Source organism: Phoca vitulina, unplaced genomic scaffold (genome assembly GCF_004348235.1).
Source record: "Phoca vitulina isolate PV1807 unplaced genomic scaffold, GSC_HSeal_1.0 scaffold129, whole genome shotgun sequence".
Classification (NCBI taxonomy): domain Eukaryota; kingdom Metazoa; phylum Chordata; class Mammalia; order Carnivora; family Phocidae; genus Phoca; species Phoca vitulina.
In genome coordinates this window covers 119,521-136,971 of record NW_022589832.1, presented here as the reverse complement: position 1 = coordinate 136,971, position 17,451 = coordinate 119,521, and the positions used below count along the sequence as shown (strand labels likewise).

General features: G+C 40.2%; 1 protein-coding gene across 1 annotated transcript; it reads right to left on the bottom strand.

Moving 5' to 3' along the window:
- Nucleotides 1-7,266: 7,266 nt before the first annotated feature.
- Nucleotides 7,267-8,205, bottom strand: LOC116628793 (olfactory receptor 2H2-like). Its single transcript, XM_032399117.1, has one exon. The coding sequence runs from the start codon at nucleotides 8,203-8,205 to the stop codon at nucleotides 7,267-7,269; it is 939 nt and encodes a 312-aa protein (XP_032255008.1).
- Between the last annotated feature and the right edge of the window lie 9,246 nt (nucleotides 8,206-17,451).

Below are 17,451 nucleotides of genomic sequence, written 5' to 3'. Positions count from 1 at the left end.
TAGTTGTTGATAATAATTTCTAATAATTGTTTCTATTTCCTTGGTGTTAGTCGTGATCTCTCCCCTTTCATTCATAATTTTATTAATTTGGGTCCTTTCTCTTTTCTTTTGGATATTTCTGGCCAGTGGTTTATCTTTCTTATTAATTCTTTCAAAGAATCAGCTTCTAGTTTTGTTGATCTGATCTACTGTGTTTCTGGTTTCTAATTCATTGATCTCTGCTCTAATCTTAATTATTTCTCTTCTAATGCATGGCTAGGCCCCATTTGTTGCTTTTTCTCTAGTTCTTTAAGGTGTAAAGTTAGTTGGTGAATTCGGGATTTTTCTATTTTTTTGAGTGAGGCTTGGATGGCTATATTCCCCCATTAGGTCAGCTTTTGCAGTATCCTATAGGTTTTGGACTGATGTATTTTTGTTCTCGTCGGTTTCCATGAATTGTTTAAGTTCTTCTTTGATTTCCTGGTTGACCCAAACATTCTTGAGCAGAGTGGTCTTTAGCTTCCAAGTGTTTTAATTCCTTCCAAATTTTTTCTTGTGGTTGAGTTCCAGTTTTAAAGCATTATGGTCTGAGAATATGTGGGGAATAATCTCTATCTTTTGGTATCAGTTGAGACCTGATTTGTGACCAAGTATGTGGTCTATTCTGGAGAAAGTTCCATGTGCGCTTAAGAAGAATGAGTATTCTGTTGTTTTAGGGTGGAATGTTCTGTATATATCTATGAGGTCCATCTGGTCTACTGTGTCATTCAAAGGTCTTGTTCCTTTGTTGATTTTCTGCTTAGATGATCTGTCTTTTGCTAGAGTTGAGTATTGAGGTCTCCTAAAATTAATGTATTATTATCAATATGACTCTATTTTGGTTAACATTTGGCTTATGTAGTTGGCTGGTGCCATGTTGGGGGTGTAGATATTTACAATTGTTAAATCTTCTTGTTGGATAGAGCCTTTAAGAATGATATAATGTCCTTCTGTGTCTCTAACTACAACCTTTAGCTTAAAATCTAATTTGTCTGATATTAGAATTGCTACCCTAGCTTTCTTTGAGGTCCATTAGTGTAGAAGATGGATCTCCATCCCTTCACTTTCAGTCTGGATGTATCTTTAGGTTCAAAATGAGTCTCTTGTAACACTACATCAAAAACTAATGATGTAATATATGGTGATTAACATAACAATAAAAAATAAAATAAACAAACAAAAAAATGAGTTTCTTGTAGACAGCATATGGATGGGTCCTGTCTTTTTATCCAGTCAGCAACCCTGTGCCATTTTATGGGAGCATTCAGGCTGTTCACGTTGAGTGATTATTGAAAGATATGAATTTATTGTCATCATGTTGCCTGTGAAGACGTTGTTTTTATAGATTGTCCCTGTAAATTTCTGTTGTATATCACTCTTGGGGTCTTTCTACTTTTATAGAACCCCCCTTAATATTTCTTGCAGGGCCAGCTTAGTGGTCACATATTCTTTCAGTTTCTGCCAGTCTTGGAAGCTCTGCATCTCTCCATCCACTCTAAATGACAGCCTTGCCAGATAAAGTATTCTTGGCTGCATGTTCTTCTCATTTAGTACCCTGAAAATGTCTTGCCAGCCCTTTCTGGCTTGCCAAGTCTCTGTGGATAGGTCTGACGTTGTTTTGATATTCTTCTCTCTGTATGTAAGGAATCTCTTCCCCCTAACTGCCCTTAAGATGGTTTCCTTGGTTCTAAGATTTGCAAGTTTTACTATTACATGCCGGGGTGTTAGCCTGTTTTCCTTGATCTTGGGAGGGGTCCTCTCTGCCTCTAGGACACGAATGTTTGTTTCATTCCCCAGATGAGGCAAGTTCTCAGCTATGATTTGCTCAGTTATATCTTCTAGTCCTCTCTCTCTCTCCACCGTCTCAGGGATCCCAATAATTCTGACATTGGGACATTTTATGGCGTCACTTATTTCTCTACTTTAGTTTTAATGGATTCTGAGCTATTTCTCCCAGGCCTCCTCTTTTTCCTTCTTTTCTACCAACTGGTCTTCTAGAGCACTAATTCGTTCTTCTGCCTTGCTTACCCTAGCAGTTAGAGTATCTAGATTAGATTGGATCTCATTGGTAGCATTTTAAAATTCTGCCAGTTCAGCTTTCATTTCTGCCCTTAGAGACTCTATGTTGCCATTAATCAATTTCTCCATTCTAGCTATCGTCTTCATAACTGTTACCCTGAAGTCCATTTACAACATCTTGGTTATATTGTATCCATTTGCAAATCTGTGGGAGAAGTCACAATCTCTGAGTCTTTCATATTTGGGGGGTTCCTCCTCCTAGTCATTCTGTTGAGGGGTGGTTGAGGGAGTGTACAGAATCCAAATTATTGACCACAACCCAAGCAAGATCCTCCTGGTTTATAGGGTCCTTAGGGTTGTCAGCCTCCTGTTCTCCCAGCCTGTCTTCTGGGGGAGGGCCTGCTGCACTCTTACTCAGGCAACCCTGTTTGGGCAGAGCTGCCCTGCCCCCTGTGTGGGGGATGTGCTCAGTGAAAACTGTTTTTTGGGAGCTTTGTTCTCTGACTGCTTTCCCTGGTGGCTTTCTGCATCTCCTCCAAGAATCAGAGCAGAAGTGACCATTTCCAACCCTCTGCCTCAGAGCAGAGAGTTTGCAGTCTGTTCTTCAGTGAGCTCTCCAGGCCACACTATCTGTTTCTGTCTGTGCTGCTAAAAACTGCAGCGTCCTGGTTTGTGCGCCCCTCAGCTTCCAGGTCAGGGCACATCTCTGCCCTTTGTGCTTCTAAAACCGCCAGCTGCCCCCAGTTCACATGCACAGCCCCGCCGCTCCAGTTTTCAGTCCAGGGGGCTGCCCTAAAGTCCTTTCCCCACTGCTACCAGTCTGCGGTCTGCGAGCCTATGCCCGGTCCCCAGCGCTGGAGGCTTTTGTGCTCCTGTGTTATTTCACCTTCCCAGCTCAAGCACTATGGCATCTCCCTCCCCCTTCCATTTATCTTCCCATATCTGCCTGCAGAATTACAGCTCCCCGCTTCTTACCCCAAAACCAACTGCCTGCGATATTCTGTTTTTAGAGATCCAGATATATCTTCTTACATCTCAGGCTGATTTCGTGGGTGTTCAGAGTGGTCTGGTAGATATCCAGCTCAATTCAGGGGACCGGTTGGAATAGGGTCCCCTACTCCTCTGCCATCTTTTCCCCCCAATCTCTAAAGTATTCAGTTTAGACTGCCTCTCATTCATAGCATTTTTAAGCTCTGCCTGATTAAGTCTCATTTCTGCTCTTAAAGATTCTATATTGTCACTTTTTTTTTTTTAAGCCTAGCTATTAACTTTATGATCGCTATTCTGAATTCTACTTCTGACATCTTATATCCATATGTATTGATTAGCTCTATGACAGAGAACACTGCCTCTTGTTTTTTTTTTATTACTATGTTATGTTAATCATCATGCAATACATCAATAGTTTTTGATGTGGTGATCCACGATTCATTGTTTTCATATAACACCCAGTGCTCCATGCCCTCCTTAATACCCATCACCGGATTAACCCATCCCCCCATCCCCCGCCCCTCTAAAACCCTCAGTTTGTTTCTGAGTCCATAGTCTCTCATGGTTCGTCTCTCCCTCTGATTTCCCACCCTTCATTTTTCCCTTCCTTCTCCTAAAGTCCTCCATGCTATTCCTTATGTTCCACAAATAAGTGAAACCATATGGTAATTGACTTTCTCAGCTTGGCTTATTTCACTTAGCATAATCTCTTCCAGGCCCATCCATGTTGATGTAAAAGTTGGGTATTCATCCTTTCTGATGGCTGAGTAATATTCCATTGTAACATATATGGACCACATCTTCTTTATCCATTCATCTGTTGAAGGGCATCTCAGCTCTTTCCACAGTTTGACTATTGCAGACATTGCTGCTATGAACATTGGGTGCATATGGCCCTTCTTTTTGCTACATCTGTGTCTTTTCGGGTAAATACCCAGGAGTGCAATTGCTGGGTCATAGGGTAGCTCTATTTTTAAATTTTTGAGGCACCTCCACACTGTTTTCCAAAGTGGCTGTACCAACTTGCATTCCCACCAACAGTGTAAAAGGGTTCTCCTTTCTCCACAACCTCTCTAACATTTGTTGTTTCTTTCCCTGTCCATTTTTGCCATTCTAACTGGTGTAGGGTGGTATCTCAATGTGGTTTTGATTTGAATTTCCCTGATAGCTAATGACTTTTTTTTTTTTTTTTTTTTTAGTTCCTCCTTCTAGTCATTCTGCCCAGAGAGCAATGGGTGGGCAAATGAACAGAGCTCAAAATATCAGCCATGACCCAAGTAAGATGCACCCTAGAAAAATCCTGAGTGTTCGGAAGCCACCACAGAAAATCAAAGCCAAAATGAAACACAAGAATAAAATTAAAAAAAAAAAAAAAGGGAAAAGGGAAAAGAGACTGTAATCTTTCAGCGTAGACAAAGCAGGGTGATCCACTTGTAAATTTCAAGGAAAGTAAAACATATTTATATAAAATAAAATTGAATAAAGTGAAAAAAGGACTAATATTATGAAGCATATATGTATAAAATGCAGATGTGAAAAAACAAAAGTTAAAAAGCGACTTGAAATATAAGTTGGTATAATAAGCATCTAGTTGAAATGGGAAAAAGGTAAAAAGAGAAAAAGCATAAGAAAAAGAAAAAAATAAAAGGAGAATTTTATCTGAAAAATAAATAAGTTGTGAGGCCACACCTGGAGCTCAATATACTATTTTCCCCTGGCATTGGAATTGTACAGTCTTAAGGGATCCATAGGTTTGTCATCCACTTGTTCTTCCAGCCTGACTTCTGGGAGAGGGGCCTGCTGCGCTGTTTCTCAGGTATCCCTGCCTGAGCGGTGTTGTCCCATCCCCTGTCAGGGGGATGGGCTCATTGCAAACTGGTCCTCTGTTTGGCTTTTGCTCCCTGGAGGCGCCTCTTCAGAAGATTAAAGCAAAAATGGCAATGCCCAAACCTCTGGCCCAGAGCAGAAAGATCGAAATCTGTCCTCTTTAATAAACCCTCCAGGACAAACAGTCTCTACTTCTGTATGCTCCCAAAACCGCAGCTCCCATGGTGCATGCCCACTGCAACTCTCTCAGAGGTAGCCCCAGGGGTCCCGGAGTGTCACGGCCCTTTGTAACTCTAAAACCTCAAGCGGCCACAGGCTCCTGCAGACACCTGAAGCTCCTGGATCTTATCTGGGTGCCGCCCTAATGTCCTTCTGGGCCACTACCGCCCTGTGAGCTTTTGTCCAGTCGCAGGCACTGGTTCCAGAATTTTTCAGGCTGCTCAGGAAAAGAGTGATTATCCACCAGCACAGCATGCAGTTTATGGTGATCTGAGCTGAGAGCCCCCTCCTGGGCTCGTTGACCATAACCTACTTCCTGGCTCCACTGCTTGGGTACTTTACCAGTTCAGGCACCCCCTTTCACTCTGTGGCTCCTCATATCCTGAGACCACAGTGCCCTACCTAGAATTCTGCCTTTTCATTTCCAGAACCCCTTTCAGAGGGGGATGTCTCTCCCTCTAGAGGAGATTTCTAAAGGTTCTGATTTTGTGCTCCGGTGTTATATAACTTTCCAGGAGCCAGCTTATGGAGGCTCCCTCCCCCTTCTGTTTATCTTCTGATATCTCCCCACAGATTCACGACTGCGCACATCCTACATTGCAAAAGGGAGTTGTTTTTCTGCTTGTAGGGATTGAGATATATATTCTTACATCTCAGGCTGATTTTGTGGGTGTTCAAAATGTTTTGATAGATATCCAGCTAAATTCAGGGGACCAGTTGGAATGGGGTCCCCTACTCCTCCACCATCTTGCCTCCCTCCCCCAGCATCCCTACTTTCACCTCCAGGATAGTCACTACCTATCGACTGTGTCACACCATGAGCCAATTAACCCCCCCCTCCCCCTGGGCTGCCCCTGCACTGCGAGCTCAGAGTAAAACCATAAAACAACCTCTGTCCTTGTAGTCTTCTTCTTAGTCATTCCTGTATTCTTTGCAACCGAGCAGAAGGATATCAAAATGATTTTATAAGTATTGTTCTTTTATAGACAGTGAGAAACTATGTTACATCCTCATAGAAATTGTGCTGTTATTTCCAAGCAGAAAGTAAGAGTTAACAGGACCTGATCCTAGTTTCACCTATATAGGAAATTGGCACCAGTAAATGAAAGGCAGCTAAGGACTGAACACAGTTAATTTAGACAATCTACACTGCAAAGTCAATAATTTATGTTTATGATTTTAGTGAAACTAATGAGAATAGTAAACACTTATAAGCAATAGCTAAAAGGCAACAACAAATAAATCTTTGGTGCATAACATTCAAAATTCAAAATGCATGCAGCATGGTAATCAGCTTGAGGCAGGAGCTGGAGAACAAGTCTCTCTCTATTAAATAATACAAAAGATTTTGTTTAGTATCTGCATCCACCATTTGACCATAAGCTCCATGGTGTTGATGATTTTGTCTTATCTACCATTATATTCCAATCCCTAGTACATGATAGATGTAAAATGGGAAATTAATAAATAACTACAAGATGAATTAATAAGAATTGGATCTGATAGGAAGAAAGCGATTTGATTATAATAACACCTCAAAGTCAATAAAAAGTACAAGTCTATTCCTGTAATTAGGGATTTGGCATGTCAGGGCTCAAACTAAGAACCTGGACCCAGAGAGCAGTAAGTGTGGGCTTCTGCTTGGCTGACACCTTGCACTGGGCAGTTCTGGGCACATGACACATTAGCAGTGGTCCTGCTGTGGCAACAAGGCACCAGCGACTGGGAACTGAGACCCACAGATCAGAGTGCCAGAGAACACAGGAGTTCTTTAAACTTCTCTGTCTCAAAACTTTTGGACCCTTTTTGTACTAGACGTTTGGATGAAAGTTGTGGTTGAGCTTGAAGGAAAATAGAACAAAGAAAAAAGAAAGAAATGGCAAGGCACAAAACATACTGCTTGGTCTTTTATTTTGGTCTGTGTTTCAACTGTATTCAGCACTGTATTTAGCATTCTTTAAGACAGTGATGTTAAGTATACTCATTTTTATACCATACTGTCCTCAGTCAGCACCCTGAAGAAAGTGAGGGCCTAATCAGTGACTGATGAATGGGGCTGAAGTCTGCACTTGAACAAAATGCAACTAACTCTCCCCTACTTTTGGCTTAGAGGGTAAATCTTCAGCTTTTTGCAATGAGGTTCTTCTCTCTTCCCAAGTTAAGCCAGAGACCAACATATGTCAGCCACTTCAGTTATTCTGGGAATCCCATCCTCCTCCCCAGTCTTATTAGTGCCCCCTTGACCTCCTTGTTCCTTAAGGTGTAGATGAGCGGATTAAGAGATGGGGTTGCAACAGTGTAGAAAAGGGTGAAGAACTTGCCCTGTTCCTGAGAATAGCGGTTCTTGGGTTGAAGATAAACAGCTGTGACCGTGCCATAGAAGAGGGAGACCACAAGAAGGTGAGAAATGCAGGTACTGAATGCCTTCTTCTGCCCTGCAGCTGACTTTATTCTTAGCAAAGCCTTAGCAACAGCCCCGTATGAGGAAAGAATGATGACCAGGGGTACCACCAGGAGAATGATACTGGCTATGGACATCTGGATTTCATTGTAGGTGGTGTCTGCACTAGAGGCCTGAATCAGGGCTGGGACTTCACACACAATGTCATCCACCCTGCGGTGGGAGCAGAAGGGTAACTGGAGGGTGGCAAGAGACTGGACCAGAGACTGGACCAGGCCAGCCCCCCATGCAAGGATGGCCAGCTGCAGACAGAGTTTGGGGTGCATGATAGCAGTATATTGCAGTGGATGACACACTGCCACATAGCGGTCCACAGCCATAACCACAAGAAGGACACATTCAGTGGCCCCAAGCCACAAGAAGACATAGAGTTGAATGGCACAGCCAATGTAGCTGATGGTCTTCTTTGGACCCCAGAAATTAACTAACATCTGTGGAATGCAGCTGCTGGTGAAACAGAGATCTAGCAGGGAAAGGTTGCAAAGAAAGAAATACATGGGGATGTGGAGTTTAGGATCCTTTGAGTAAACAAGAATTATGACTATATTTCCTGCAATAGTCAAACAATAAAAGATCAGAACCACCCAGAAAAGTATCTTCTCCCAATATGGCTTCTCAGAGAAGCCTAGGAGGATGAAATCACTGTGGCTGTCATTGCAAACTGTGATCATAGCTTCTGGAGCAGTCACCTCTTTGGAAAATTGTTCAAAAGTAGTTGCTCAAAAGCCTGTGATGGTTCCAATACAGAGGCAGGAAGAGAAGTAGTATGACTTGACTCCTTCCTACTCCAGGATGAGATTCTGCTACCTATAGTTTAGGGAAAAATAAAAGATTCAGTGACCTGTTCTAATCTTTGATACATGTCATTCATTAGCTCTCTATTTCTCTTCCTCTTTTGCATCTTCTTCATATTTTACCTGATTAGAATTCCTCATTATAAATATTATGTAAAGAATATATTAAACACCTATTAGTGAAAATCATTTTGCTAAGTATTAAGAGACTATCTCAACTTTGCTCTCAAATGTTGTACATTTACAACATTTATCACACAGTTTTTAATAAAAATTACTGTTCAACCATATCTTCTTTTGGCCTCTTTCTCTTCATTTTGTTCTCTTGTTTCTTTGTATCTTTATATCTCAATTTATCTGAATATCCTCCTCCCATTTTCTTCCCCCTCCTGTCCTTCAATCTCCTTCTTCTTCTTCCTCTTTCCTTCCCACCTTCTCTTGATTTCTGAGCTTGAATTTTTCCTCAGCTACTTTATGCTATGTAATCTTAAGAAAATTATTTAAACTTTTTGTTCTTACCTTTGTTCTTTCCTTAGATTTTCTATTTGGAAAATAGAGGACAATCACAGAAACTACCTATGGGTGTTGAAGGAATTAAATGTGAAAACACAAGGAAAACACTTAGAGAGAGAGAAAGAGAGAGAGAGAGAGAGATCCTGGCCTTTGTTAGCTACAATTATCATCATGATGATGATGACACTACTCAAATGTTTGTTCCAGATGAAAAACATCAAAATAAAAGGCAACATTTTGCAGAGAATATGAGTGATATCATTAAAAAAAAAAGAAATATTCTATGTCTATATTATCTCCTTTCTAAAAGAATTGAAAAATAATCATACCCACTTTCCCACCATTATAACTTATCCATCTTTATATTACAGAGCAGACATATCTGTATTTATTGTCCTTTACTTGGCATAAAACCTGATTACAAAACAAGTTTGGGAAATGCACTATCTTTTAGTCATTTATGCAGTAGATCAAAAGAGATTTAGGAAATACTTGTTTCACTCCATCACTGGCCTGTTTTCTTAACATACTAGAGGGCCGATGGCTCCTTTTCCTTCTTCACCTTCTGTGCTTTCCTAGCTCACATTCTTGCTTCTCTGCTCCCACCAACTGTCCTATCCATGTGGCATGACAGTCTGCCCTCTTGTTAAGGATGTTTATATGGTACTTTGTAAATTTCCACTGTTTCCATTCACAATAAGCTTTTGCCAAGGAAGTCCCCCAACAAGACTCACCAAAGGAAAATAATCAATGTTAAAACAACAGGTTTTACAAATCTATGCCCCACAGTGATTCATTTGAGTGCATGTTCACCCAAAAAATTTAAACTCCTAGACTCCCTTCCTTCTCCTGAATCAATATGTTTGATTAAGCCTTACTTATCCCCACATTTAAATAAAAATATTCATTTTCCAGTTTACCAAATATTAAGGAGTTAAACCAAATCATCAAAATCCTAATGGTGGAATTGCAGATAATATTCCATCTCTTTGTTTTATAGTTTATCCCCCTTTTTCCAAATTATTCCACATACAGTTGAGAAAATGCACCTATAATCAATGGATAGAGAGGAATTTTAATTAGAGATCCACAAATGAAACAGATATTTATGATCAGCAGCAGCACAGCCACACTTGTCTGAGTTCTTATCATTGAACTGAAAATTTGCCAAATGGATTAGCTTATTTAACCCTCACAAAAATTTTTTTCAGGTGGTAAAACATGCCTGATTCATCTTCCTATACCTTATCATATATTTTTCATCACTTTTAAATAGTCCTAATAATGATAAAGTGAACTGGAGAAAATGAAACGTTTGGAAATACAGTTGAAAATGTTTAAAATCCTATTAAAAAAATAACGTTGGTCAAATGGCCCACTCAAGCAAGGATTCTTAGAAAAATCATGGCATGACCTGATATTTACAAAATAAATAAATAAATAAAGATTTCACAGTAGTGTGTGTTTTGCTTTCACACAACTTGCTGGAAGTTCCTTCCCAAATATTCTGGCCTTACTGTTTCCTATCTGATCCTCTGTAGTGGGTTGTGTCCGACTTTATCCACACACTAGAAGTGGACCCGTCAGTCAGCAGTCCCCATGCTCACAGGTAGCTCCCACAGTATCGCTCATGTCTCATATCTTTGTTTCACTGCTGTGCATTTTAGAAAATCCATACATCATCTCCCAGTCTCTGTCCTCTTTTCTGTGCCATTGTTCCTTTATTCTCTGTAGAATTTTTGCAAAGTAGAGTTGAAATGTTAGAATTGTGTTTGTAAATCTGAGTTTGATACTTCAGGGGAAGAATAAAGTGTAAAAAAAAATAAAAAAAATAAAGTGTGATGTTTTAAAGAATTTCAGTCTTACAGATTTCCCATCTTCAAAACCAAGCTACTTCCTCTTCTATCCTGTGACTTTCATCAACTTCCAGGAACTGCTGGTTTGTGTTCTTTGTCTATTAAGATTGTTCTTTCTTTTCTGGTTTTCTTTCTTCTTCTTCCTTTTTTTTTTTTTTTTGATAGTAATGTGTATACCTATTTATATCCTTATCTAGGTATCTGTATCTCCATCCATCCATATTTTCTCTCTCAGTTCCTTTCTACTTTCTCACCATCGGAGATGAATGTTTTCTCCCTGGATCAACTATTCTCCAAATGTTCATGGGTGGGAGGAGAGAGTCTTAGTTTAACTGTTTACTACACAAAATACAAGAATTCTCTTCATCACTACTTCTGTTGACATTTGTCTTGTTCCCTCAAATATCAATTTTCCCTGTGATTTTTCTCTTAGCTCACCTCCTCTGCCTCTCAGAACAGAATCTGGAGGAGTTTTTCCTGAGACCCGGTGCATTGTGATTCCAGTGGTTGCCAGTGTGGAATACAATATTTACAATATTTACATCTCACCTTCTAAGGCAGGGCCCTCTGGTGCCAGTATAGCGCATTTCCACAGCCCACCTCTGACTTCAGCAGAGCTGCAATGAACAGCTCTGTGTGAACCCAGATTCATCTTACACACCCCGACAGTGACCCACCTCGAGTGTGTTGCATATGTCTTCCCTGTCTGCTTCAAGGCTTTATCTGATACAGGGGGAGCCGACCTGGCACATAAACAAGTGTCACCCAGAAACATAAGAGATTTAATGACGCTAGGGGAAATCTTCAAACAAGGCAGGATGGTAATTAGTGGGAAAATGTTCCAGCAGCCCTTCCTTCAAGTGGAAGCAGACCTCCTGTATGCTTTTCAGGAGGTCCTGGGAGAACTGAGCTCACATTGTGCACAACTTGGCTACTACACCCTTATGTTGGTTTGTTTTCTTATCTCTCTCACTCTGCTTCCCTCACTCATTCTTCTTGAAATTACCTCCTAAATAAAGTGTTTGAACCTAGTTTCTTCTCTCAAGCTCTGTTTTTAGGACACCTGAGCAGAGTTGCAAGAGGAGAAAGCAGACTCTTAGAAAACCTTTAAGGAGGGGGCGCCTGGGTGGCTCAGTCAGTTAAGTGGCTGCCTTCAGCTCAGGTCATGATCCCAGAGTCCTGGGATCGAGTCCCGCATCGGGCTCCCTGCTCAGTGGAAAGCCTGCTTCTCCCTCTCCCTCTGCCTGCCTCTCTGCCTACTTGTACTCTCTATCTCTATGTCAAATAAATAAATAAAATCTTAAAAAAAAAAAAAGAAGAAGAAGACCTTTCAGGAGAGGCATCACTCCCCAGTCAGACTGCAACAAACCTTTCATTAATTTGGGGAAATGGCATAGTGGTAACTCTTAGCATGCTCTAACATCAGCATCACTAATGAATGGTCTTCCCTCGTGTAGCTTGGGAGGAGGTACATGTAGGAGGAGAAGCATTGGGGTATATGGTACATCTAACCTTTGAAGGATATGGGGTAGTGATAATTAGATTATTATTAACTTTGCTGGTTTTCATTGACTGTCTTAGGAGCCTTGAAGAAAAAGAATAGTATACTTCAGTCAACCAATTATCAACTTAGGGCTATGGTTCTCAAACTGCTTGTTACCCAGAGTTCTTGGTTCCATAGGTCTGGGGTGAGGCCCAAGAATCGGCATTTCTAACAGGGTCCCAGATGATGATGATGTTGCAGGTCCAGGGACACACTTTGAGAATGCTAATTTAGGGAATGCTGCAAAAGCAAGATAGGTTTCATGGAAGCTTCAAAGGAAATTCTTATATGCTACATAGGGAAGACTATTGAAAATCAAACCCAGGACTTAATTGTTAGGGCTACAAGCCTGCAACAAAATAGTCTCAACAGACATTTTATGCTAAAGCCAAGACACAACGGGGAAGGAGTCAGACAATGAGACCTGTGGTGGTGAGTATCTGTTCAGTTGCATCTTAAAAACATGAACTTCCAGATTTCTCTGAAACTTCCAAACTGGTGGAAGGAGTCTCCCACATCTTGCTAGAGGAAAGAAGGCTCCACTTGCCTGGAGATATTGTAAAAATGATACAGTCCTTCTCAAAATATCTCATTGCCCTTACTCAGCACCTTGAGAGCCATAACTATGGTCCCTGCTATCAGAGGAAATAGCTTATTCTAAAATCTGTAGGAATTGGCTAACATGTACCATCAGGGACTTTTAGGGGAGAACCAATATAAAGCTGGATGTAGGAAGCTTATAGACATGAGGACATATTCCAAGATTTAGTAATTAAACTGCTGGAAAGGAACTCTGGATCCAGTTCTTCTTTTTTTTTAATTTTATTTTATTATGTTATGTTAGTCACCATACAATACATTATTAGTTTTTGATGTAGTATCCAGTTCTAATAGCACAGGGACATGCTATCTATCTATCATCTATCATCTATCTTTCTATCTATCTATATCTATCTATCTATCATCTATCTATCTATCTATCTATCTATCATCATCTATCTATCTATCATCTATCTATCTATACCACATCTTCTTTATCCATTCATCTATGGATGCACACTTGGGTTGTTTCTATAATTTGTATAATTTGGCTATTGTAAATAACACTGCAATGAACATAGAGGTGCATATATATTTTCAAATAAGTGTTTTTGTTTTCTTTGGGTAAATACCCAATAGAGGAATTACTGGATCATATCATAATTCTATTTTTAACTTTTTGAGGAACCTCCATACTGTTTTCCATAGTGGCTGAACCAATATACATTCCCACCAACAATGCATGAGTGTTCCTCTTTCTACAATCTTCACCAACACTTGTAATTTCTTGTCTTTTTGACTTTAGCCATTCTGGCAATGTAAGGTGATATCTCATTGTGGTTTTGATTTTAATTTCCCTGACGATTAGTGACGTTGAGCATCTTTTCATGTGTCTGTTGGCCATCTGTATGTCTTCTTTGGAAAAAATGTCTATTCAGCTTCTCTGCCCACTTTTTAATCAGATTACTTGTTGTTGTTTTTTTTTTAATGTTTTATTTATTTATTCATGAGAGTCAGAGAGACAGAGAGGCAGAGGCAGAGAGAGAAGCAGGCTTCCCGCGGAGCAGGGAGCCCGATGCGGGACTCGATCCCAGGGCCCTGGGATCATGACCTGAGCCAAAGGCAGACGCTTAACCATCTGAGCCACCCAGGTGCCCTTGTTTTTTTTTTTTCTGTTAACTTGTATAAATTCTTTATATATTTTAGATGTTAAGTCCTTATCAGATATATCATTTGCAAGTATCTTCTCCCATTCAGTAGGTTGCTTTTTTGTTTTGTTGATGGTCCTTTATTGTGCAAAAGATTTTTATTTTGGTGTAGTTCCAATAGTTTATTTTTGCTTTTATTTCCCTTGTATTAGGAGACATATCTAGAAAAATGTTGTTACGACTGATGTCATGGAAATTACTGCCTGTGTTCTCTTCTAGACCTTTTGTGGTTTCAGGTCTCACATTTAGGTCTTTAACCCATTTTGGGTTTATTTTTTTGTATGGCTAAGAAAATGGTCCAGTTCCATTATTCCTCATGTAGCTGACCAGTTTTCCCAGCATCATTTGTTGAAGAGACTGTCTTTTCCCTCTTGTATATTCTTCCCTCCTTTGTCACAGATTAATTGACTATATAGGTACAAGTTTATAATTGGAGCTACAATGGAAAAAAAGTCATATTTCCCCTAGTTTCCATATCTAAGCCAATTCTCAGACCTAGATACCAACAATTAAAGGGAAAGGGAGGTCCCTTAAGGAAGAACTTTGGAATGCCAGTGCAAGAATATATAATAAATATTCCACATGATATTTCCTCAAGAGAATCTGTGGCCAGTTACCAGAGTAATTGTACAGGAGTAAAGACAAATATTGAGACAAAAATTTTGAGGGCCATTAAATATGAAGTTATTGTTGACACATACCAGGCAGAGCACACAAAAATGTCATCATATTGCCTTGTCAGAGCGGAGGTTACAAATGGAGTCCTGGCCTAAGTCCGACTTATACTTAGTCCAGTGGGTTTGTGGATCTACCCTAGGTATTCTCTGGTCCCTGAATGCATAGTGGGGATAGATATACTTAGCAGCAGGAAGAATGCCCTTATTGATGCTTTAATGGAGTAAGAGCCAAGGAAAATTCCATAAAACTACAGGAAACAACAGATGCTAGTGAGAGATAGGGGGACCCTCTTACTGTTGGTGGGAATGCAAACGGGGGCAGCCACTTTGGAAAATAGTACAGGGGTTCCTCAAAATGTTTAAAATAGAACTACCCTATGACCCAGCAATTGCACTACTATGTATTTGCCCAAAGAACACAAAAATACTGATTTGGAGGGGCACATGCACGCCGATGTTTATAGCAGCATTGCCAACAATAGCTAAATTATGGAAAGAGCCCAGATGCCCATTGACTGATGAATAAAGAAAGTGTGATATATATATATATATACCACACTTTTTTAATATGTCTATATAATGGAATATTGCTCAGCCATCGAAAATAATGAAATCTTGTCATTTGCCACAACATGGATGGAGCTAGAGTGTATTATGCTAGGCAAAATAAATCAGTCAGAGAAAGACAAATACCATATGATTTCACTCATATGTGGAATTTAAGAAACAAAACAGATGAACATAGGGGAAGGGGGAAAAAAGAGAGGGAATCAAACCATAAGAGACTCTTAACTACAGAGAACAAACTGAGTGTTGATGGAGGGAGGTGGGCAGGGGATGGGCTAAATGGGTGATGGGTATTAATGTGGGCACTTGTGTTATATGAAAGAGCACTGGGTGTTGTATGTAAGTGATTAATCACTAAATTCTATACCTGAAACCAATTTTACCATATATATTAATCAACAAGAATTTAAATAAAAAATTGAATTAGAAAAACTGCCCTTCATCAGCCAAGATCAGAAACAATACTGTATCCTAAAGAAAATGCCTTTGAAGCATAATTGATGAAGAGTAAAGGGATGATGGCTCCCGTCTACAGAAACCAGACTTACCAAGGCAAATGAAAGGGGATTACCTTGATCCTAACAAGTGGTTGCTCCAAATGTGCTGGTGTATCATTTGTAGAATCTTAACCAGAAAATATTAATATAGGCTCTGGCATGTGGTTGAAATGTCAAATGTATCATTTTCAATCCCCATTAGTAAAGAGAACCTAAGTCAATTTATATTTATGTGGGAAAAACAATAGGACTCATTCACTGTCTCTCCTTGGACCTATGTTAACTCTCCTTCCGACAAAATATTGTCTGTAGGAATCTTGACCACCCTGATATTTCACAGAATGTAACTGTTCGTCTATATTGATGACAGCATCCTAATCAGATCTAAAGAGCAAGAAATTGCAGGAAGTCTGAATATTCTGTCACATCCATGTCACACACATACCACGATTATCTATTCATGAAACCCACTCAGACTCCTTCCTCCTCTGTGAGTTTGTTAGAAGTGTTCTCCTATGCAGGCATGATTGTGATCTGAGCAAGAGACATTTATGCAAAACTGATGGGCACCATGGTCTGAGATACAGGCTCATGTTATTTGCTCCTGCTCTCTGGTCATGGCTGTGCTCAATCATAGATATGCCAATGTCCTGTTATCATGATTGCTGCCGTATCCACTGACCTGATGAGTTGGTGGGTCAGAAAGTGCCCAGCTCTCAATGAGTAATTTTGGCTGCAAGGTGATTTGATGTTTGACGGTCAGGTGTTTTATCTTTACCAGGATCCAGCTACACACCAGGGGCTGTTTTTCAAAAGGTGTATAATCCTCTGATACAAATATCAGGGTTTTCCTAAAACCCTAAGTGTTTTGTTTTGGTTTTCCCATAAACTTGCCATATCCTGATGCTTTCTTTTTTTTTAACCAGAAGTTATACCTCTACTACCATAAGACTTTACAAAATGTATGCCTCAGGCTTCAGGGTGACTTACACTGTAGTGTAGACCTGCCTTGGAGCCCATTCAAAGCTGGCGCCTTCTGTGTTACCAGTACCTGGACTGGAGCAATATTCCATAGTGTCAAATATGCTTACTACAAAACACAGAGAGACATGCCAGGCACTTGGCTTCCTTTCTAATGATAGGATATTCATAAAGCAACAGTGTCTTATACTTTAAATGAGATGCCCAATACTGCCCCAGACCAGTGAACATCTAAAACCCATATTGAGGGGCGCCTGGGTGGCTCAGCCGTTAAGCGTCTGCCTTCGGCTCAGGTCATGATCTCAGGGTCCTGGGATCGAGCTCCACATCGGGCTCCCTGCTCGGCGGAGAGCCTACTTCTCCCTCTCCCACTCCCCCTGCTTGTGTTCCCTCTCTCGCTTTGTCTCTCTCTGTCAAATAAATAAATAAAATCTTTAAAAAAAAAAAAAAATAAAATAAAACCCATATTGATATGTCAGGCTCCTGAATCTTCATAGTTTCTCATTTGCCATCAAGAACACATGTGTCTTGTCAAGACCATCCACATATTAGTCACTTCCTGCTCATACGGTCTGACTAGTGCAGTGTGCTTGATACGGACAACCAGTGTGTACCCTTCACAATGGACAGCTAACTTAGGTCCTTTTCAGTGTACTTTGTGACAGAAGGTGAGAATGTTAAAATAGTCCTGGGATAATGTATACTACTGTCCGCTCCAAGTGATGGTAAACTCTTTGTGAC

Bases quoted from the DNA above. Each gene is read 5' to 3' on its own strand.
- LOC116628793 (XM_032399117.1), bottom strand. From the start codon at position 8,205: ATGATCACAGTTTGCAATGACAGCCACAGTGATTTCATCCTCCTAGGC.